A 23,266-nucleotide genomic window follows, 5' to 3' on the forward strand; every position below is an offset into this window, starting at 1 on the left:
ATAAGGCATTACATTATTTGTATTTGTTTGAGAACTTGAACTATTTAAAGAGGAGGAGAAGGAAGAATCAAGCTTCTTATTACGTAGATATTCTGTCGTACTTTCAAATCAGGACAATCACCTTATGATTTCTTACTGTAATGCTTCAGTAAGAACCCAGAATATGCTTTGGAGTTGTGTTTTTTAATCGGTATTTTTACTTTCGGTGCATCTGATCTGGATTGGGTGAGGGGATGTGTGTGAAATATTGGTAACACTCTAGTAGATACTAACAAAGAATAAGCAAAAGTTAGTGCAACAGAAACAAAAACTTCTTATGAATTAGCACCAAAGTATATAATTGGAAGATATTGAAAGAAATGTTCTTTCCAGTTACTGAGACACTGGGGATTGTACTGGCGTATCTGCTAGTATGGTGTTTTCTTTCTCCTACTCTATTTAGATATATTGATAATGAAACTGGAAGAGTCATGCATGATATTGTTACTAAAGATTCCTATGGAAGACAGTTTGAAGCAATTCAGCATTGTTTTAGAATTATAGGATTCACTGACGAGGTAAGAGATCCAGTTGCTAAACCATTATTGACCTTTTTTATAAAAAACACGTCCAGTGCTGCCTGTGCACAGGCTACTGTTTGGCTTTGTGGATACACACCCGTGCCACAGAATCTCTCTTATGGCAGAGCTGAATTGTGAAAGCATAACCACACACTTGGAAGCCAAGACCAGCCTAAGGTCTCAGTTGATACTCAGGCAAGTCTGATCACAATTCTGTATCATACTGTTTTCTGTGTCAATAGGAGCTCACTTGGATTTGTAGAATTTTTTCTCAGAGCAAGCTACAAGCTTTAATAGCCATTTCAGTGCCCACCTTTTTCTTTTATAGCCTAAATATGATCTATATATCTAATTGGATTCCTTAATATGCTTCTTGTCATCTTTTACAGGAAGTGTACTCAGTGTACAGAATTCTGACTGGAATCTTAAATACTGGAAATATTGAGTTTGCTGCCATTTCTTCACAACATCAAACAGATAAAAGTGAGGTTCCCAACCCAGAAGCCTTAGATAATGGTAAATACATTTTAGCATTGTCAGTTCTGTAAATGCAATTTGATTGTATTTGTAAGAATCTCTAACTTGTGGTAGCAGTTGGGCAATGCTGGTGACTTCCACTGCATAATCAGTCGTGTCTTTTTTCTACTATCTTTTAGCTGCTGCACTACTAAGTATTGGGTCAGAAGAACTTCAAGAGGCCCTAACCTCCCATTGTGTTGTAACACGAGGGGAGACTATTATCCGAACAAACACAGTGGACAAAGCAGCTGACGTGCGAGATGCCATGTCTAAAGCACTTTATGGCCGGCTCTTCAGCTGGATCGTAAATCGTATTAATACGCTGCTTCAGCCAGATAAAAATATATGGCAAGTTACACATCACTGAATCATGTGTATTTACTGTGCATATGTCTTTGATGGGTTCATCCATTTGTATATTTTTGATTTTGCAGAAAGGGTGCTGTGTTTATTTTGGCTAAGGCTTCAAAATGTCTTTCATGCTGTGATACTGAATTCTGTTTCCAGGACATTAACCCCAACATTTTCAAAAAGCTCAGTGGATTTTAGCTACTGAAGTCAATGAAAATTGGGTGGTTAGTGCTGTACAACTCTTTAAAAAGATGCTTCCTGCGTAGTTAATGTTAAAAATCATACCAAAGTCTGGTAAATAATTTGGGTACACTGAAAAACTTTATTATGTATTCACAGTCCTTACAGTCTTTCTGCTTTTGTAAGCTGGTAATAAATACAGATTTTGGATTATTATTGTGCTGCTGCTTGAGATGTAGGTGATGATTTTTTGTTTTTCATAATTACAGAAAGGTTCACATTGTGCATCCTTACGATTTTGTTGCCAGGTACTGATCTAGCTGCTTTGGTCTTCTCAAGCAGCTGTAGAGATTTTTAAAAACAAAAGAACCCCTCAGGTGGTAAGAAAACGCCTCTGATCTCTACTTTGCACTGCACTAGATCATATAGACGTGTCCTCATCCGTACTTGTAGTTCTAATGTTGACTGTAGTATGAGTATACTTAGGCTAGCACATGGACTCTTAACAGTCCAGCTTGTATCAGCAGAAGACTTGGTAATTACCCTTCTGACTAAGCATAGCAAAAACATACTGTTAAAGTGACACCTTTTGTCTACCTGGAGGAGCAGACAGATTTTATTTGGGTTCTGCCTATTGAAACCACTTGTTTTAATACAGCTACTAAGTGTCTGTTACTCTGTACCTATGATTCTCCTGCCTTTTTCATGGAAATTTGCAAGAAACAAGTGGAAAACAAGTGTTAAAGATGCTGAACAAATGAACAAGTCATCCTGGGTTCAAACACACTTTTTTCTCCTCTCTTTTTGCAGCAGATTGAATAAATTATGCAATCTTAGTTACCATGTTTATTTTGATTTTAACTTGGTGTTGCCCATGATGAATTTTGTTTATATTTTCACATGCAGCAATGCTGAAAATGGGATGAATGTTGGAATACTAGACATATTTGGATTTGAGAACTTCGCAAGAAATTCCTTTGAACAGCTGTGCATAAATATTGCTAATGAACAGATCCAGTTTTATTTCAATCAACATATCTTTGCACTTGAGCAGGTAAATTCAGCTCTGATGAGATCTAGTTGAATCAGCTGTCCTGATCCACAGATTATATTCAGGAGTACATTATAAACTATAAAATGGGTATGTGATTTAAATGCAAGACAGTGACTTCTTTCAGTTGAAGATTTGCAAATAATGTTGTTGGGGCCTATAGAGTATTGCTGTGCATCAGAAATGATGATGTTGCTTTTACTGGTTCAGTATTAAAACTGTGCTGGTGACTTTGTAGATGGAATATCAGAGTGAGGGAATTGATGCTGCCGCAGTGGAGTATGAGGACAACCGTCCACTTCTAGATATGTTCCTCCAGAAACCCATGGGTCTCCTGTCTCTACTAGATGAAGAAAGTCGATTTCCTCAGGCAACAGACCTAACTTTAGTTGGTATGTGCAAACAAAAGTTCTGGGAAATAACAAATATATTTTGAGAGGGTGGAATGACATCTTTACTCTAGTTTTACTAGCCTAGTTGTCCTGCTGAGGCTGTGCCATTTCATTTGACATTTTAAGTGTATTTTTTCATTGTGCTTCATTGTTTTTCTCTGCTTATGTGTTTTCTGTTCTTTTTATATTGCAAAAGTTATCTTATGTATCAGGTGTCAAGGGCTTACTGTCTTTACAGCATTACAAGGAAATAACCTGTGTCTTGTCCCTATATGCGAGGTACATCAAGCAGCGTTTATCCCCATTTACTGAAGGGAAGGCTGAGACATAGTAGAATCTTGTGTCTAGGACCACCCTGTGAGCAGCATTAGTGTTGAGAGTAGAATTTAGATCTCCTAGGCTCCTAGGCCCATGTTTATCCAATTAGAAAATACTGCTTCGCTCCAGATTATCTCATCATAAATAGAAAGTGTGTGTTATTTCTGGAGTGCCATCTGTCTGAATATTTGCCTTCCTTCATGCATATTTTACGTATATTTTAACAAATCTTGGTGCCAACTTTAAAACGTGCAGCGCTTGCCATGTTTAAAACTGTTGTCTCGCTTTTATTTACTAGAGCTGCATTTTTCCCTGCACTATGAAAGTTCCAGTTCCTTCAATGGAATGTGCAGCAGAGACTCAAACTTAGTCAGAAAAAAATAACAGCTGCCTGTTAAATTGCACAATATATGTACAAGATTTTTCACTTCTGCTAGGCTGAGTTGAAACTTGAATTTAGGTCACCAATAGAATGAATGCTCTGGTTTCATTTCAGTCCTCATACGTGTACTAAAGCTTTGTGCCTCCCTGTGGGTCCTATAAATCAGTTAATACTGAATATTGAACTTACACCTTCACAGAGGCACTTTCCTTGGTCCAGTGCAAATCAGTCTTACTGCTGATCTGTACACAGTACAGCAGGATCCCTCAAGGAGACAGCAAAATGGGATATTTTGCCCTCTCCAGATGGGCCAGACAATCATTCATTTCACCACCTCCCCCCCTGCCCCCCTAAATTCCAAGCTTCATTCTTTTTGCTTTAAAAAGAAGCTTGATTAAACATTAATAGAAAGGAAAACCTAACACAAAATATTAATGGATTCTAACGTTAGAAAAAACATTTTGATAATATTTTCTGATGAACACAACATGACAGAGAATTTTATCAGTTGATTCCTACCTCAGGTCTTTAGTTGCTTGTTCAGATAAAGAAATATAATAGCAAGTTTTACAGTATCAGCACTAATTTAATTACAAAATATTAAAGAGCATACAAAATATCACAGGGCATAAAAGACATTTTTCATAGAAAGTGGTGTTTCTTTTTCTGTCAGCTCTTCAGAGGTAGTCACAGGAAACAGAAAGCTTCTTTAGAACAGGTTTCAGATAGAAGCTTCTTTTTCTGTACAAGTCCAAAGGTAAATGAGAGATGGTCCCAGCCTGAAGACATTAACTTAATATACTTAATACAAAGCTAAACGAATGGAGAAAGGAAGATAGGGAAAATACAAATAATACGCATTTAAACAAGTGAAGTATATGCACAGCTTTGAATGTGCATAGTTGAAATAAACCCATGCCAAACCCTATATGTACATACAAGCAAATGCATATCAAAATATGGAAAGTCATCACACCTCCTCATTGGCCTCTTTTATTTGATAGTTTTCCATGCACAAAACTATCCACAAACAGTGGGATTTGAAAGACAGTCTTAACTGGTCTAGTTTGGAATGAGCTGTTCCATTCAGGAGTGGCAGCTTGGAAGAAAGCACAGAGAAGCTGGAACACAGCTATTTCTGAGCAATCTGATAATATATGTGTTTATAGTAGTTCTGGCTTCTTGAGCAGCAAACCGTCCCTAATTAGGGTGAAGATTTTACTTAGTTACTCTAAGTCATTTATATCAATGTCTCTTCTCAATGTCTAGATAAATTTGAAGATAACTTACGATGCAAATACTTTTGGAGACCAAAAGGAGTAGAACTGTCATTTGGTATTCAGCACTATGCTGGAAAGGTAAGGTCATATGATTTTTATTTAGTTCAAATAACAGTGGTATAGTAATTATTTGTTTTATTCAAAGTTTCTGCTTTATGAATTTTTTTCCTCATTTTAAGAGACAAAATGATAAAGTTTACATAAACCTAGAATCTGCAATAAAATTTTCATGTGTAGTAGTCCATTTTAGAATCTATCCTTAGGGCTGTTTCACAAATTGTATAGGCAGTAACCACCTTTTATTCTGAAAGAAATCTGGCACTAGAAACACCACCACTATTTCAAAGGAGCAACTCAGAGGAGTCGGAACAGGCTTATGTGATTGTTAACATCCTGTGAATGCCACAATAGTTCTTTGTGTGAGTGTATATAAGTATATGGATAAAATGCAATGTAAACCAGTGTCTGTAATAGAACTTAAAATCCTATTTTAAGTATCCAGTACAGAGCACTGGAAAGGCTGGAGCTAGCTGGCACAGATGTTTTCTTGTACTCTGTAGCACCAAACTTCTTTTCTTCTCAGCAGTTCACGTATTATTTTATATGGGAAATAACGATCCAGTTGTTTCACGTACCATGAACTTTGCTTGTGATTTCAGGTCCAAATCTTTGTTTAAACAAAATCAGAATGAAATAGCAGTGTTTTATATAGTTATGAGTAGTCTCCTCTCTGGCTCATTATAAGACTCCAGAATTTCAAGATATGTTCTAATAAACTTCATCCAGCTTTCTGGCTTGTTAAGAATAACTGTAAAATGTCACACTGGTTTAGTAAATTCTTTGTACCCAAATGGCCAAGTCATAAAAATGCTACTGGCCAGTTCTCTATTGCAGGAGAACATTCAGTTTCTGTGGAAACTACTAGACTCCAGTGGAATTAGGCTAGAGAGGAATATTGCTAGTGATAATAAAACAGGTCTAAAAAATTACTGCACTTAAAAAAAATAATAAAAAGTTAAGCAAAATTGACTGATTCTTGTATGAATACAAGTGGCCAGTCATTAATTTCACAGAATCACAGAACCGTCTAGGTTGGAAAAGACCTTGAAGATCATCCAGTCCAACCATTAACCTAACATTGACAGTTCTCAGCTACACCATATCCCTAAGTGCTATGTTGACCCTACTCTTAAACACCTCCAGGGATGGGGACTCCACCACCTCCCTGGGCAGCCCATTCCAACGCCTAACAACCCGTTCTGTAAAGAAATGCCTCCTAATATCTAGTCTAAACCTTCCCTGGTGCAACTTGAGGCCATTTGCTCTTGTTCTATTGCTTGTTACTTGGTTAAAGAGACTCATCCCCAGTTCTCTGCAACCTCCTTTCGGGTAGTTGTAGAGGGCGATGAACCCCAGTTCCCTCAGCCTCCTCTTCTCCAGACTAAACAACGCCAGTTCCCTCAGCCGCTCCTTGTATGACATGTGCTCCAGACCCTTCACCAGCTTTGTTGCCCTTCTTTGGACATGCTCGAGTAATTCAATGTCCTTTGAAATAGATGAATGTTTTGTTTTCCTACTTTTTCAAAGCAGTGAGAAGCCTGTGCAACCTACCGCTGTTCCTCCAACAGGTCTAGTTATAGATCACATTTAGTGCAGACAACAAATAGATGATGATCACCTGAGAACCATTTCTTATTTCCTACGTAAACTGTCAACTTAAACTTTAATGAGGTATCTCTGTTATATTGTATCATGCATACCATAGTTTGACATGACAAAGCATAATACATGATTTAAGCCATTTAACCCATTTGTTGTGCAGTGACATGCTGTGAATATAGGTGCTGTTTATAACCAGTTCACATTCTGAAGACACAGCTGTTGCGGTGCTCTTCTAAGTCCTTTGCAGATAATTCATTGGCTTCTCAGAGCCAAACTAGCTGGTCTACTTGGTCATCCTGACTGTTCACATTTTAAAGAACATAGTAGTTTTAGGGTAACCCTTTTTGACAACTATTCTGATTCTGTTTCCCATGCTAGGTTTTATATGATGCCTGTGCATTCCTTGAGAAGAACAGAGACACTCTTCCTGCTGATGTAGTAGTGGTGTTGCGAACCTCAGAGAACAAACTTCTTCAGCAGCTGTTCTCTAGCCCATTAACAAAAACAGGTATTTTCTGCACAGCTTTGCTAACATTGCAATCTCTTCAGCTACCTATTCCTCTAAAACTCTAATTGTTTCTGGGCAATTTTTTAAAATTCTTTTTCAGCTCTGCTGCTTAAAGTTTCCTAGATATCTAAAATGCTATGATCATATTTTTTTAAAATATGTGAACATTAATTCTTATTCAAAAAACCCAGGCAGTAAGATTCATCCCTCGCTCCGGAGAAAGGGAGATTATCTGATGTGTAGGTCAAGAACTCTTCTTTCAGAGCAGGATGAGAATATGGGAGTTTCTTGGTTCTTAGTCCTTTACTAAGATCAGTTCTCAGTTGATAAATTCTTGTATAACGTGTCTTATAGTTCATAAATCATGTAATGTAGATGAAGTTGTTTTGGAGGTAATACCCATCTAGTTAGATGCATTGATCCAATATATAAAGTTTCTTACAAATTATAAAAAACACATACTGATCTGCTAGAATTATTCAGTTGATTTAAAGCTTATTAACACTGTTTTACATGTAAGTGCACAGATCTATAGCTAAATAAAACAGCAAGATGCAGTTTGATTACTCCATGGATAAATGCCAGAATACCATTAAGTAACCTATACAAATGACAGTTCTGCAGTACACATGCAAACAAGCCAACAAATATACACATCTCTCAATACGTTCTACATTTTTAAAGTATCTTTTTCATAGTGGGTAAGAAAAGATGTAATACTAAGGAATAATCTAAATATGATGGATTGTATTAGATTACAAAATTCTTATGATCTGATATGACATGCAAATGACGTGGTTGTATTTTTAGGTAGAAATATGTGTACATGCATTAGGTAGTGCTGTGTAGGCTTATTGTACATGGGCTGTAGATGCTATTCTGTGCCTGTGCAGCAGCTCTGTCTGGGATTTCTGGACCCTCAGTAGACCAGTGATAGCTTCTGGTGATGCCTTTAACCTCACTTGAGATTTCTAGGTAGAAAAAGAACATCTGGAGAAAAACATATATTGGGGCCTTCTTTGCGCGTGTAACACTGATAGCAAAATATCTGTTTATATTCTACATAGGACAGATTCCTGTTACAATGTCTCTGTTCTTTTGCTGTAACTAGAATTCTCTGGATTACCCCCCTTCAAATTATGCTTTTAGAGGTCCCTGAGAGGTGAGGATCCAACGAGGAATCTGCCTCTCCTTTTAGCTATGACAAACTTAGATGGAGGGGGATATAGTTTAAGGTAGAGTAGGATTGGTTTCTGCCCAAGTGGGGAACAAAGAATCTATGTCTACTTCTGACGTTTGAGTCCATGTTAAACTGGTAAAAGAGATTCTTTTACTCATGGATCAAGCAAAGCAAAAAAGAAAGGTCACATCTGGTCAAATGTGCCTCCACACCCCTCTTCACTAGCTGTTTTATACCTTGGAGCTATTGTCAGAATGAAACAGATTAGGTGCTTTGTCCCAGTTACCAGTCCCAATTATTGTAAATATTATACTTTTGATTTTATTGCTATTTTTAAATCAGAATGCTGATGCTTTCATGCAAACTCATCTTCCTCTGGCTTTTTAGAGATACTTTCAGTGATAGCAGGACTGAACTTGGGTATTTTGCCCAAGATGTATAAAAGGTTCAGTAAGAACATACTTCTGATTGCAATAATGTATAGTTACCGTGTTGGTGTATTTCCACTTTTTTTTTTCCTCTTACATTCCTTCCTTATTTCCTATTTACATGAATTGCATGCTTTCTGCCTCCCCACATAGAACATATACCTTTCCATGAAGAGCACACAGCAAGTTGAGTGTTGTCTGTATTTCTGTCAAGTTGGTACAGGACATCCTGTTCAAAAAATTATTGTGCATATGCTCCTGTGCATGGTGTTATAAGAATAGCTTAAAACCCTTATGTCATTTTTATTTTTTAAAAGTCTATTTTAAAGCTCTATTTTTTCCAGCTGTCTAATATAATTGGCACTCACATCCTGTGTTGGGGCCTCTGTGTTCTAAAATCAGATTGTTGCCAGGTTTAGTTTTGGCAGCTTGCAAGATAAATGAAAGGTTTGGTTGAGAACAGAAGGTATTGCTGGCAATGCTGCTTCATCTCCGCTCAGTGAAGAAAGATAATGCTATTCTCTTAACTTTCTTACAAAGAGGCTTTTTTAAACAAAAAATAGTGACTGTGTCAATGTCTCACCATACTCTGTCCTTGCCTTGTAGCCCTTTTCCCTCCACTCAACACGTACTTCATTCCTGAAACAAACCGGAAAAAATACAGATTAAGATTAATAATCTTGATACAATTTTCTCCAGCTTTTTGTAGATTACTGACTGATGTGAAAGTTAATAATTTACATGGAAGCCATACTGCATCTTTCCAGGTAACCCTGACTTGAAATGAGCCTTCTGCCAGTATCTCTGGTGTTTTCTTTGAAGATGAGTGACAGCACATTCTCACATCTGCTTGCAACTAGCTCTGGAATTTGCAGCGTAGGTGGTTTTTGCCAAGCAGCAATCTCCAATATGTGTAATAGTCACTAGGTGGTGCTATCCCAGAAGCAAGAGGGAATTTCAGACTGGTAGCATGAGTCTGACAATTACTGAAAATGTAGTTCTTAAATACCATTAAGAACAAAAAGATGCCTTTCCCACCCTGAGAAGATCTTCTGTTTGAAGTATATTTATATAACTGTCATGTCTTGTGCTGTCAAAAACTGAGCAGCAGCAAGAAAATAAATATTAAAAAGACTAAATTCTTTTACTAATTTAAGATCATGTTAATCCCTGTAATTTATCAAATATACTTATCCCCTCTTAACAAATGCTTCTATTTCACGGTAGCAGACTGTGTAGTTTAAAGGGCCAGAAATTAATAGCAGGACATTAAATATACGCTTGTAATTTATGGTTAAGAGAGTGCACTAATTTTGTAGTGTGTACAGCATGTTTTGTCATCTTTCAGTGGAAACTTAGACACATTCTGGAATCTGTTTGCATTTTCTAGGGACCTTTAACCTCAAAACTGAATGAACATATTCTGGTTTAACCTACCAATTCTCCCAATTGCTTCCATATTTGACACTTTTTTCTACAGACACAGCTTCTTGTGCTGAGAATTCTTTATATTCTGAAATGAAAATAGAATTTACTCTAAATACAAGAGAGAAGTAGAGCATTTAAAAAAAAAATTGCCACTACTCCAGTTGAGTATGCATGTTCCCATTCAGACATAATGCATTCCTGTTTGTCTCTAGTTTTAGTTTATCACTGTTACAGCTAAAGCATCAGAGAGAAAAGGAATCATGTGATCTAAAAAATAGAGTCCCCTTGTAAGAGAAGAGGGCTTTAATTGGAAAAATTAAGGAGAACCTCGGTACATTCACTGGTGGTGTCAGTGAGGAGTCAGACCATTTGACTCACTGTCCTGATATTCAAGAATTTTTGCAGCATCACCTTTAAGTGGTGGTACCATTGGACTGCTTGGGCAAAGCACCACTGGGGCTTTTTGAGACTGCAGCGCTCTCTTCCGCTTTTCCTCTCTCTTACGTTGTATTCCCCAGCTAACCAGATCATGCTGGCAGAGTAGGGAGGTGTGCCAGAGAGACATAATCTTCTTAGAAAAGCTTCAACACATTATTCTCTACTCTTGAAACACAATCTCTGCAGACATTTTCCCCTTCTATGATTCACAGACCTTTAGAGCTTTTGTCAAGGTTTGCTCTGGTCTGGTTGTCCTTGCTGAGAGAGGGGAGAGAGTTGCCACCTGGAGGGAGGAAAGGGGAAATCCTCCAGCCTTCCCACCACCAGAATGGAGATGCTGGGAAATGTCCCTGTCCTAGCTCTGAGGATCTGTAGGGGCTGGGCTTGGCTGCATAGAATAAGTACAGAGTGGAGTGCCATTAATGTTACAGCAACGTCATGTCTAAGAATTTTGGTAGCATTGGCTATTGCTCACACATTCGAAGTGATATAGTATCAGTTATCATCCATTGCTAATAAACACTCCTTGTTCATGGTGCCTAATTATTTGAGCATAATCTGTCAAAGAGAACTGGGATGAAAGTTTTCATAACCTTCATTGAAGAGTTAAGATAGTAATGATTTAACAAGGAAATTTTTTTGTCCAAAATAGGAGGAAAATAGATTTTTTTCAAAACCAAATTAATTATAATTAGCTGGCCTAAAGGTCGTTTCCTTTCCTCAGTATTGATTTTTAGTCTGTGTTCTTTTTGCCTTTGAGTCTCCAGCCCTGCTTATAGCCCTCAGTCAAAAAGTAATTACAAACAATGTATGTCTGGTATAAAAAAAACCCACCAACAAATAATTAATGGACCATGTGTGAGAGAGAATGTGAAGAAAATGTCTCAGGGTTTCTTTATGCACATTAAAGAACACAAGATCTAGGGCCTTTTGCAAAATCACTTTAAAGAACTGCTTTTCACCACTCCTTGGTGACAAGAATACTATCTCAATACTAATTGGTCTGTAATTTTGATAACAGCTGATTCCTCATGAAGAGCCAGAAACTGAGGGAAAGAAATGGATTTTCTTGCATTTCAGTCCCATGAACAGGTACTACTGGGCATAGAGTGAAATTGTGGCCAGTTGAAATTGTAGATGCTTTGCCATTGTTTTCAGTGGAACCATGATTTGTCCTGTCATGTTTGTCACTGTGCACTTCTATTGAGTACAAGCCCTTCCTCTAGTGATAAGTAGTGGCAGGTCTCATGGCTTGGTGTGTGTCTTATTTATGCACTGAAATATAGCATGTTTCCATTTGGGCTTAGCGGATTTTTTCTGTTAATTCCACACATGACAATAGAGCAAAAGACTCAAATACGTCTTAATTTTACTAATTTATCCTACAATAAAATCTTTTTATAATGGTACTTTTGTGTTAGTATTTTCACCTCTAAGAGATAACTGCAGGCACTCTAAGTCAAATGAATTGGAAACAAAGCCATTGTAATTATAATCTCTCTACTTGAATCAGAATTTATATTTTTCTAAGAATTTGGGTCAAGTTAGTGGAAGCTGTATATTTTCACTCTGGACACAGAGGCTTTCCTACATCTAACTGGTCCATATGTTAAAAGCGTATAAAAGTTAATCGTTTTAGCTTTGCTGCCAGTGTGTTGTGTGCAAAGAGCAGCTTTAAACCACAGCTGTGCAACGTAACAATTGTGAACTTTACTGGGTTGCAGATGTGGGACATCAGTAAACTAAATTAAATGTAGTTTAACTGAGTTTGAGAGGTAGAGTGTTGGATTACTTTTTATTTAGTTTTTCAGTTGAGCATTTTACAGTTCAGTGTTTCTTTTTCTTCATATCCTAAGGTTTTGTGTCATAGGACAAATGCAGTACACAGATACTCCGAAGACTTGCTAGCAGTAGGATCCAAAACATTCCCTAAAATGGCCCTAAAAATGGAACTCATCTAGAAACAGAACCATCTATCAGATCAAAGTTAAGGTCTCAGTCTTGCTAAAGCTTTATATAAGACATAACAATTATTTACTGTTGAGAATAACTCCCTGTAAATAAAGAGTGTCAGTGAATCTCTGGAATTGCACATGGTAGTAAGCACAACAGCTGAGAAGGGTCAAGTTAGATTTATCACGTTTATGTTTGGTAAAGGGTGTTGCCCAAGCAGAAGTCCACTGCTTTTAATATGAGACTTCACAGATTACATTGTAGTGAAAATGGGCAAAGGACATAGTTTTTTTGGTCTCCAAGTGCCTGCAAATTGAAGCCTAAAAAAGGTACAGGTGGGCAAGTTTATGAACAGATCTTGATGAGCTTACTGATTTGATTCATAACAGGCCATTCTCTGTAGAACAAATCTTGAAAATAATTTTTCTTTACCTTTTTCTCAGAAGAGAGGAGATATCTTTTCAATTTTCATGTTTCTAGCCTAACTTTTCAATTCTATAATGAACATTATCTCACAGTAGTGAAGAATAATTAATCTTAACAGTTCATTGTATACTAATTAAATTCAAAATGTGTTGATATTGAGGAAGCAAAAGATGTATTGCATAGAAGATGTTACTGTTTTTAATATTAACTAGTAGATTATGGAATCTCACTGTGCAGCATATACAGAATTTAAATAGAAAAATATTCAGAGAACATTATACAATAGTTGTTTTAATGAGCAGTTTACTAGGCAGTTTCTACAGGCACTATGTGCTGTAAGGTCAGATGCTCAGTATGTCGTTGGAAGCATTCAGTAGCTCTCAAGATCTAATCCTAGAAGAGTAATTGTTTTTAAATTTTCTAGTGAGTTTGTAGAGCAGATAAATTTGTTGAATATTCAGATAACCTTGCTGGTTTGAATATCCATAATGGGTTTTGGTGTGTCCTTTGCAAAGAATGTGCTTATATTTCCCACTCTTTCAAAATAATTGAATTAGGGGTTAATGTATCTAAGAGGTTAATGTAATTGATGGAAAACTTCTGAGTCTGTGCTGGATTTTGTGTATTTGTTTTTGGTGTATTTCATATTCCTAAGTGTGCTGTCTTACTGTGATTTTGTGCTTCTATTCATTTTCATCACAACAAACTGTAAAGGTCAGCACTTTACCAAAGCAGCATTATCTTTTCTCTTATTATTTGACTTTGTCTTGCTTATTCCAACCTGACTTGGCTTGATGTAGGAGAGCTTGTAACTGAACTGCCTGGACAGCAGGTCACAGTGTGTGTCAAAGACAGAAAATGCATTTGTGGGTGTTTGTATGAATGGGTATTTGTTTAATTAAGTGTGGAGAGATACAAATATAAATCAGAATAATGTTTTGAATTGCCACAAAAATAACTGATTTTGTGGTATCTGTGATAATATATGGAAGTGCTGAGATCCAGAGGAGCAAACTTTCAGTTGAGAAACCTTTGAGACTTGATTAAATTAGTATTCAACATTATTAATGCCTAGATTTCAAAAATGGGGAGGCCTGGGACTTTCATAAAATTCTGTAACCATGTTTCATCCTAAATTAAGACTTTTAAAAGACAGCTTTTCTCTTGAAGTTTCAAAACCTGGTTTTGACACCATTTTTATCCTGTCTAGCTTGGGGTCTTAACCACTGAGAAGACTGATAGTCATAGTGAGGTCAGAGAAAATGTTCCTTCATTTTATTCCATGTACTTTCAGTGACGTCTTTATACCTGAATTTTTACCACTGAATTCATTTGGAATCTTCATTGGGTTTATTAGGATTTTGATCAGACTCTGAAAATACAAATAGTGGGCTGGAAATCACAGTTCTTGACTTCTGGGTTTCCTGTTTATTCACTGTTCTTGTAGAAAATTATTTTGGCCTCAGGTTAAATGGAGTATTGTGAAGCTTAATTAGTGTTTGAGGACAGTCCTGAGATCATCAGAGACAAGATGGTGAGGTGTGAGCCAACAGAATGCTTATTGTTGGTTCATGTTAGTGAGGGAGCATAGATAAAATATTGAGGTAATTACCATGTTCTTCATAATCAAGCTTTCACTTTTCTAGATGAAGCATATATGATTCTGGGGAAAAAAAATTCTTACATAATATGCAAGAGAAATAATGTCAATTACATAAAACGGTGACGGACACCAGAGCTGAATCAGCATGTATGGTAACCATATTTTCAACCCATATATGTTTTTAGAAGTATTCTTCCACATATCTTTGAAAGAAGAAATAAACTTGTTGTCTGTCCTGGATAGAGGTAATTAGAATAAGGGGGTTTTGGCTAATGCTGAAAATTAACGGAGAATTCCTCAACGGTGAAATCATCACATAAATTACACCTCTGTAGTTTTCTTCTAATCTCAGTTACAGATGTGGTACAGGAAGCAGGGCAAGCTGCTGGGGCAACAGAAAGCCTCTTGTTGATGGTGAGGTACTTTGCTGATGACACAGACTGCAGCATTCTGTACTGCCTGCAATTCCCCAGAGATTTCAAGGTTTGTTGTCCTGAGTTGATTACATACAACAGCATCAAATTGTACGCTACCAAAGATGTGGATGGAAGTTGCTAAGGACCACATCTGAAAGAAATAGCCCATGTCTTCTGACATAAAAAGCGGAGCCACTTTGTTCTGTAATGCAGCATCTGGAAGACTGCCCAGATCAGGCTGTGGCCAGCCTGTCAGTCAGTCTCCAGCCAGTTAGTCAGGTCTCCAGCTAGTCAGGCTACAGGCCTGACTAAAGAAAATGCTGGGCATCAAGCAGTAGAAAACTCTAGTCTTGTTTACACTATAACTTCTAATTGCTTTTTCCAAACATTTTTTCATTTTTTTCATCGTTGTCTACAATGCAACTATCTATGCAGCTTCAGATAGTTAGCTCTCAGCTGTACTTAGTGTGCCACTCCAATCATTAGTCCTGTGTTTGACCAGAGGTGCCTGACCTATGCCCACCTGGCTGTGGCCAGATAAAGAGTTTTTCCAGCAGGTAATCCACTCCCCCTCTGCTACCCTCTTTTCAAGAACCACATGACCCTCCCTCGTCCTGTGCCTGGGAACTTCTCTATCATGAGATCAGGCTATAGCATATGTGCTTTGCCTGCTGTCTGTAAATTTGGTCACGTCATGGGACTATGATGTTCTGAGAATCACATAAGGTTTGCTTGTGTATCCTATGATCACATATGTGCCTGTGATATTTGAGGAAATGTCTGCATTTCAGTGAACACACTCCCAATTGAGTAGATGGCTACACGTCTGATTCAATTTAGCTGGAAAATTGGCCATGTTGCTTAAAGTAGCTGTTAATACACAAGGTTGTGTTTTAAACATATTTTGGGCACTACCACTAAGTAATTGTATACCATAATCTGTTCTTCTTTACTAGGTAAGGGCAAAAATTAAGACCTTTCTTACTGAGATCCTACATTTACATATCTTGGAACACAGTAGGCAGTTTGACTTTCATTACATCTCAGCTGCTGTCAGTGTCTTTCTTCCCTTGCATTCTACAAGAAACCCACTAACCTACTGTGTTAAAACAATATTAAACATAGCAGCAATGATGCTTACAAGCAGAGTTTTATTTGTTGCTGTAAACATCACGCTGTGTGTTTGGCAGTGTGTGCCTTACTAACATGGGAAGTGACCATTGACCTGTCTGCAATGTATACAGTAGAAAGCATAGCAGCACTGAATTTACACTTGGGTTCTTCAGTCCCAGTCTAGCAATGTAAAGCTTTTAAGTATCTGTAAATATGATCTGTGTCTACTTCATGCTAATAAGACTAAAGAAACCTTTAGTCTGAGAATGAGGATCAGAATTTGTCAGTTCACTATGGCATGGATTTTTCATGTCAAATAATCTGGGCCAAAATGTGCATCATCTTTGCTTCTGAAGCAACTACTCATATTTTGGTTATTCCCAGGTGGACCTCACTATTACTAAGTTCTAATGGTTGTCAGATTCTGTTTTGTAATATGGATCTGATTTTGGAAAAACTATTTCTCATTTACTCCTTTTTTATTTACTTATTCTGAATAGAAAGTAAAGTGGGGGTTCTAATTGACAAGCAGCTGAACATGAGCCAGCGGTGTGCCCAGGTGGCCAAGAAAGCCAACGGCATCCTGGCTTGTATTAGAAATAGTGTGACCAGCAGAAGTAGGGAGGTGATAGTCCCCCTGTACTCTGCACTGGTGAGACCACACCTGGAGTATTGTGTCCAGTTTTGGGCACCTCAATACAAGAGAGATATTGAGGTGCTGGAGCGAGTGCAGAGGAGGGCAACGAAGCTGGTGAAGGGCCTGGAGAACAAATCCTATGAGGAGAGATTGAGGGAGCTGGGACTGTTCAGTTTGAGGAGGAGAAGGCTGAGGGGAGACCTCATCACTCTCTACAACTACCTGAAAGGACATTGTAGAGAGGTTGGTGCTGGTCGCTTCTCACAGGTGATTAGTGAGAGAACAAGGGGGAACGGCTTTAAACTGCAACAGGGGAGGTTTAGATTGGACATTAGGAAAAAATTTTTCACAGAAAGAGTGGTCAGACAGTGGAATAGGCTGCCCAGGGAGGTGGTGGAGTCACCATCCCTGGATGTGTTTAAGGGTCATTTAGATGAGATGATGGGGGATATGATGTAGGGGAGAACTTGTAGAGTAGGGCTGATGGTTGGACTCGATGATCCCAAGGGTCTTTTCCAACCTGAATGATTCTGTGATTCTCTTTGCAGTATAAGTAGCAGTGAAAGTGTGTCTGTATTGATAGTTGTATTCTACAGGCAGTATTTTTATAAAAACATTCTTGTGTAAAATGTGTGGTATATGAGAAAATTGGTTTCTTAGCTTTTTATTGCACAAAATTAGCTTAAATGACTTCAGTGACTCAAAAGAATAGAGTTTTGATAGTCAGTGACCAGATCAAATTAGTACCCAATAAAAAAGTACATGTATTCATTTATAGTCAAGCTAAGAAAAGCTTAGTCTTACCAGTAGCAGAAGATGAAAATGCATTATGGAGATAAGCAGTCGACTTCCTTAGGCTAGAGAAAATGTACTGAAAGGAAAGACAGAGAAGAATCTGTGTATGTCAAAGACATTGTCTGACTCTGTACCTCTTCTGGAGTGCAAGTGCTTAGCTGTGATTAGAAGTAGTGTCAGTGAAATATGAATGCATTGTAGCATTTCTGACCATATTACACTGTATCTACATGATGTTTCAAGTAACCCCTCTTTATCTGAGCCAGAAGCATGAAAGAAATTAATAAAATATATGAGGATAAGAAAAGAGCTTGTACTGTGCCCTCTATATAATAGTAATATTCCTAGTACAGCTCGTACAGTAAGGTGACATTGTCATTACACTTTTTCTCTGTAAGTCATTTGCACTTCACAAACTAGATGTTGTATCAAAGCTTAATGTAATTCTTACCTGGCACGCTCTCACTTTGGGAGGAGTGATCTATTGCAGACATAACCAAAATGAGGTTATAAATACAGTGCTAATATTACTAATATTTGCTTGATACTACTTACAGAACCCATCACCTAAGAATAATGAAGCACTGACAAACTGTAACATCAGAACATCCAGCCAGAGAGTGTACTTTTCTTAATTAGTATGGAAAGTCAATGGCCAGACAAATCATTAATTCGGCCAGATCACACAGTGAGTAAGTGCCAGGGATGCACGTGAGAAGCCAGGAATGCTGACTAGTCCTTTCTGAGATCTAAAGAGCACTTCCAAAGTCCAACCTGAAAAAAGAAAATCCTTTTCTTCTTTCTGTGATATGTAGATACTTGAAATACTTTCAAAACTTCTGCTTGGCTTTGCACGATAGAAGAGATACAGTACCTTGACAGTATGGTCTTTCTCACCTAGCTGAAATGGGACATCAGTGAAGAATATGTTTGCAGAAATGTGAGATCTTCTATACAGCTTCAAGACTAAAGGAGTTTTGCTGAACATTGGCACAGTGAGCTTAGCCAGTGAGTGCATAGATTTTTGTGCTGCTACTTCTCTTCCTGTTGGAAGCTCTAGACCATTTCACAAACTTTAATGACTGAAACTTCTCAAAGCATTAATGACATTCCTAACTTTATTGAACAGAGGGAAAAAGAGAAACACTGGGGCTGACTGACTCCCCCACTGACACAAATGAATCCCAGAGACCTTAGTTTCTGATCTGGCAGACACATAGGTAGGAGCCTTAATTTTTCAGATGAGCAGTCCTGTTGAACTGAAAAGGAAATGCATGTGAATAAAATTCAACATGTACATGTTTAAAAGATTAATCCTGATTTTAGCCATTAACTTCTCTCCCCTCTCTCATGAATGCCGTTTCAAAAAAAAAAAAAAATTTTGAGAGAATTTTAAATTGCCTTATTGGTCCATTTTATGGAGTTGTATGTAATATAGCCAGTATTTTACTTAAGTCTACATGGATGTCACTTGTATTTTCTCTAAAGTGTTGACCATATAATAGGTGTGAAGCTAGACTTCTGAAAGGCATAGTGCAGTCTTCTAACCTTTAACCAGTCTAACCTTTCAAGGAACCCATGGCAGTTTTAACTGGCTATGTTATTATCTAAAAACGTTTGTTCTTCAAATATTGATGTTCTTCACAAAGTGGAATAACATTTAATTATTTTTGGTGTGTAAAGTAATAAATGACCTTGTAAATGAAAATCAAATGCAGGGACAAGTACCAAATGTTTGCTGACTGTAAACACCATGCAAACTCTGGGTAAAACATTTCTTGTTATGTGGACTGATTTTCAAACCACATTTGTTCTGTTCATTAGTTTTAATGGATTAGACATGTTAAAGATAGATAGTTATTTTCCTGAACATGAACTACTTGAGATGACTAATTCACAAACTTTTATTGAAGCATCATTTTGTGTTTAATCTGGAAAAGAAAATCCTAATAATATTTTTTTCTACGGATTTCATCTGATGCTATAATTCAGTAGTTAGTAATTTCATAGGAATTCAATTGACACATGAAATAAGCACTGATAAAAATCTGTTCCTAGAAGGAAGTAACTAATGAACAAAACAATGATATGTAAAGATTTTATTTTTTTAAGTAGGAACATACCACTTTGGGGTTTTTTTTTGCTTGTGAAGTCATTAAAGGTTTTTGTTTAATAAAAAGGTTTATTTATTTGCTTGGTTTCCTAGACCAGAAATGTTAAGTTTAGTTTTAGTTTTGCATGAGGAACTAAGGGAGAGCTCAGGGATATTAATTCTGAACCCTTAGAAACCTAATGCTGGCTGTGAGTGTGGTGAACCTTGAGCAACTATATTATCATTCTAAATTTTATTTGCTTATTAGAGCTTTGTAACTTGTTATAAAATGCAACAAAATTTTATTCATTTTATACAATCTGATTCAAATCTGTTTCTTCTCCCAACCCCTTCTTTCATCCCATGTTGTATCATCAGTTCTCCAGTGCAAGGCTTTCAAGCTTTAGACTTGCTAATCTGAAGCCTAGCCAAAAACAACCTTTCCAGATTGTCTACTTTAGCCAAAAAAGGCACAAAAGTGTAATTTCTAATTACAAAAATATCAAAATTACAGCTAAGAAAAATTAATTCACTAGCTACTTACTCATTAAAGTCTTCATTTTAACCTTAGAGATACACATGTATATACCATATGTGCCATGTGTGCATATAGATACACAAGACTTTCAAAACCGAGTTGCAGTTCTTATTAACCTACACAGTATAGCCTAAAGCAGTTTCCAAAAACGTGGACATACCTTGTGTTCTCCACTGTGATTTAGATTGTCAGGTAACATACGCTATTAGGTCTGGAAATGATGTGCCAGTTTTGCGGCATCGTGTCAATCCCAATGCCAGCAGCTTAAAAGAGAAATACTTTTTAAAATGAATACAGAATGTTTGAATCACTCCAAAGAATGTCATTGCTGTGTTTGAGTGCTGGCCCCCAGATTGTTTTCAGGGGATTGGTATTTTTCTTGTTCAGAGGAAAGTAAGAGCAAAAGTTCATTTCAGTGTTATATGGACACTGGGTTTGCTCTGCTCCCTTATGGAACAATTACTAGCGATTAAGTGTTCTTGGTTTTCCTTTTTCCCATCCTGCCTCCTTACTAGTTATGTAATGCATAGTTTAGCAAAACTCTGAAGACTGTTTAGAGTTACTGGCTTTCTGGAAAGCAAACAGCTAAACACTTGGAGTTGATGCAAACAAGGCACTTAGCATCTGAAAGAAGTGTTAACACTTTATTTACATTTAAATTAAAATGGACACTTATTTATGTGTTCTGGTTCTGAAAGGTGTGTGGTACATCTGCAGAGGCCTATTGTTTATTCATGCTGTAAATCCTTTGAAATGTGTTAAAATGCTTCCCACTCATTATAAAAATCCTGCCACCCATGGATTAGGGCTTTGATGTCACCAATCCTGCTTCAAAGGGTTCTTTCAATGCTATTAATCACAGTTTAGCCTCTGAAGATATAGCCAGAGAAAACATTTGGACATCTTGTGCTAGACTTGCTAAAACTTTGAAATATACAGAGTGTCTTGCATATGCACAGTCCCATATCACTTCCTCTCTCTTCTCTGAGCCTTTATTTTGAAAAGCTATTTTGTGATGACTTTGGCTTTCTACAAGTACAGAGGAAAAAGTTTAGGACACGTCATACTGTACATTTTAAAAAAAGGTACTTGTCTTTCAGTTGACACCACAATATGTTTTTGCCTGAGGAATTGAGTCAATCTTTAAAAACCCCAAGGGACAATAAGATTGGGGATTAAGCAGGCCTATATGTCAAAAGGTCAAAAAAAGATACCGTCTTATCATTTTCTCATCTCTTTCATTTGTTTGTGACCTTAAGATGTTGTCTAAACACTTCAGGATCCACATGATTTCATAGAAACAAGATTGTTTCTGCTGTCTTTTTCTCTTTTAAATCTCTCAGTGAGTCACAGAGAAATTGATTACTAGTGATTGAGCTGTATGCCTTTGTCCTGTCGTTGTTTTCATCAGCTCAGTAGCTAAGGTCAGTGACATACCACCTTATCACTGACTTTTTCCTCCCTTTTAAATCAACACTGCACTCTGTCATGCCCGAGCTGAATGCTCTGCAGGCACAATTGGTAATGAGTAGGGTGTGGAACAAGTGTGGTGGTGTCTGCTATTTTTAGTACTGTTGTACAAACTGATTTTCCACCATACAAATGTTTACCTGCTAAGCTTCTTGAACAGTTTTTGCAGTATATATTTCTTTCTTTTTGAACAGGTAACTTGGCACAAGCAAGAGCCAGAGTGACAGCAGCATCTAGGTCTTTGCCTCCACAGCTTAGTACTGGGCGTATCAAGGTTAGTAGTGTTCCCTTTGATGACAGGCAATTGTTTATAAAATATTACAGCGAGACTATGGACTCGACGCTTAGCTGATGTAGGTATATAGTGAGGTTCTTATCAAATGAGAGTCTGCCTTAATATCAGAAAACATGCACCTCTTCTGGGAGCACTGTTTCCAGTTTTAGTAGAATCCAGTGAAGAATCAGTTTGCTACTGATTAATCTTTAAACTTTTGGAGTGAAATCTCAGTTACATTGATATTGATAGCAATATTCCTCTTTATTTCAATGGGGTCAGTGTTTTCCTCTGGCAGTTTTGACCTAGAAAGAGATTTAATTAGGTAAAATTTGAATAGTGTATTTAACAGTATGAAAGGCAAAATAAAAAAATGATCTGTTCATTTCTTACTCGACTTGCAAGTGAAACACCAGGGGACATTTGTGACTGATAGATGACCAGGAAAGAACAACTCGGCAAACCCACTAGTCTTTAAGAAGAACTACTGTGGAATTTAAACGCTGCTGAATTTTGCCATAAAAGTATGTGGCAAAATTGCAAAAGGATGAGATAATTTTATGGCAGTTAATAGAATGTGTTGCCAACTGAATACACTTAATTTGTGAGGAAAACTCTTGTGCCTCAAGCTGACAGCATGTACACCCCCTCCCTGCTTCCTGAGTAGTACTGTTAGAGTTAGCTTAGTTAAGACTTTGGCAGGGGGGGAGGGGTGCCTCCAAAGCAAACAATAATAATTTTTAAAAACAAATGTCATAGCAGCAACTGTTCAAAAGTCTGCAGAATGTTATGTTCTGGGTTTTCTATTTCTTTTCTTTCTCTCCTGTTTGTTAGGAGCTCATGATCAAATGCTGATACAGTAATTCATGTCACCCACACCTATATCCTTCACTGTACCTGCAAATACAGATGTGGATTTCAGAGTTTTATTTCCTCTCTGGTATAAACACTTTCAGTGCTGAAGGACAGATAATGGCCTTTCCAATTTTCTTGTATTATACACTCATTGTCTTCCACATCCAGCTATATTCAGCATAAGCTTTCTAAGCATGCATTTTATTGATACAGCTGGAATGGAATACAGCGTTAATAAACACAATCAGTTATGAAATAGTGTTTAAGTGGTTTTTACTCACCCTTCAGATTTTTAAAGAATGAGCTAAAAGGCATGCATAAGTGCAGCACTATTCAGAAAATATTAATTGAAATAGTTATAGCTGTAAAAAAAGATTGTATGATTTCATAAAACTTCTAATTTAAACAACTTCAGGA

The 23,266-nt window shown here is 37.2% G+C and overlaps 1 protein-coding gene across 1 annotated transcript in view; it reads left to right on the forward strand.

Moving 5' to 3' along the window:
* The window catches only part of MYO3B (myosin IIIB), a 214,396-nt gene that overhangs the window by 115,287 nt on the left and 75,843 nt on the right, over positions 1–23,266 (forward strand). Inside the window, 8 exon segments of the mRNA XM_074829074.1 lie at positions 443–557; positions 950–1,076; positions 1,217–1,427; positions 2,517–2,664; positions 2,900–3,053; positions 5,023–5,111; positions 7,074–7,203; positions 21,915–21,994. Coding sequence (XP_074685175.1) covers positions 443–557; positions 950–1,076; positions 1,217–1,427; positions 2,517–2,664; positions 2,900–3,053; positions 5,023–5,111; positions 7,074–7,203; positions 21,915–21,994 — 1,054 coding nt within the window.

This window comes from Strix aluco, chromosome 6 (assembly GCF_031877795.1).
Source record: "Strix aluco isolate bStrAlu1 chromosome 6, bStrAlu1.hap1, whole genome shotgun sequence".
Lineage (NCBI taxonomy): Eukaryota > Metazoa > Chordata > Aves > Strigiformes > Strigidae > Strix > Strix aluco.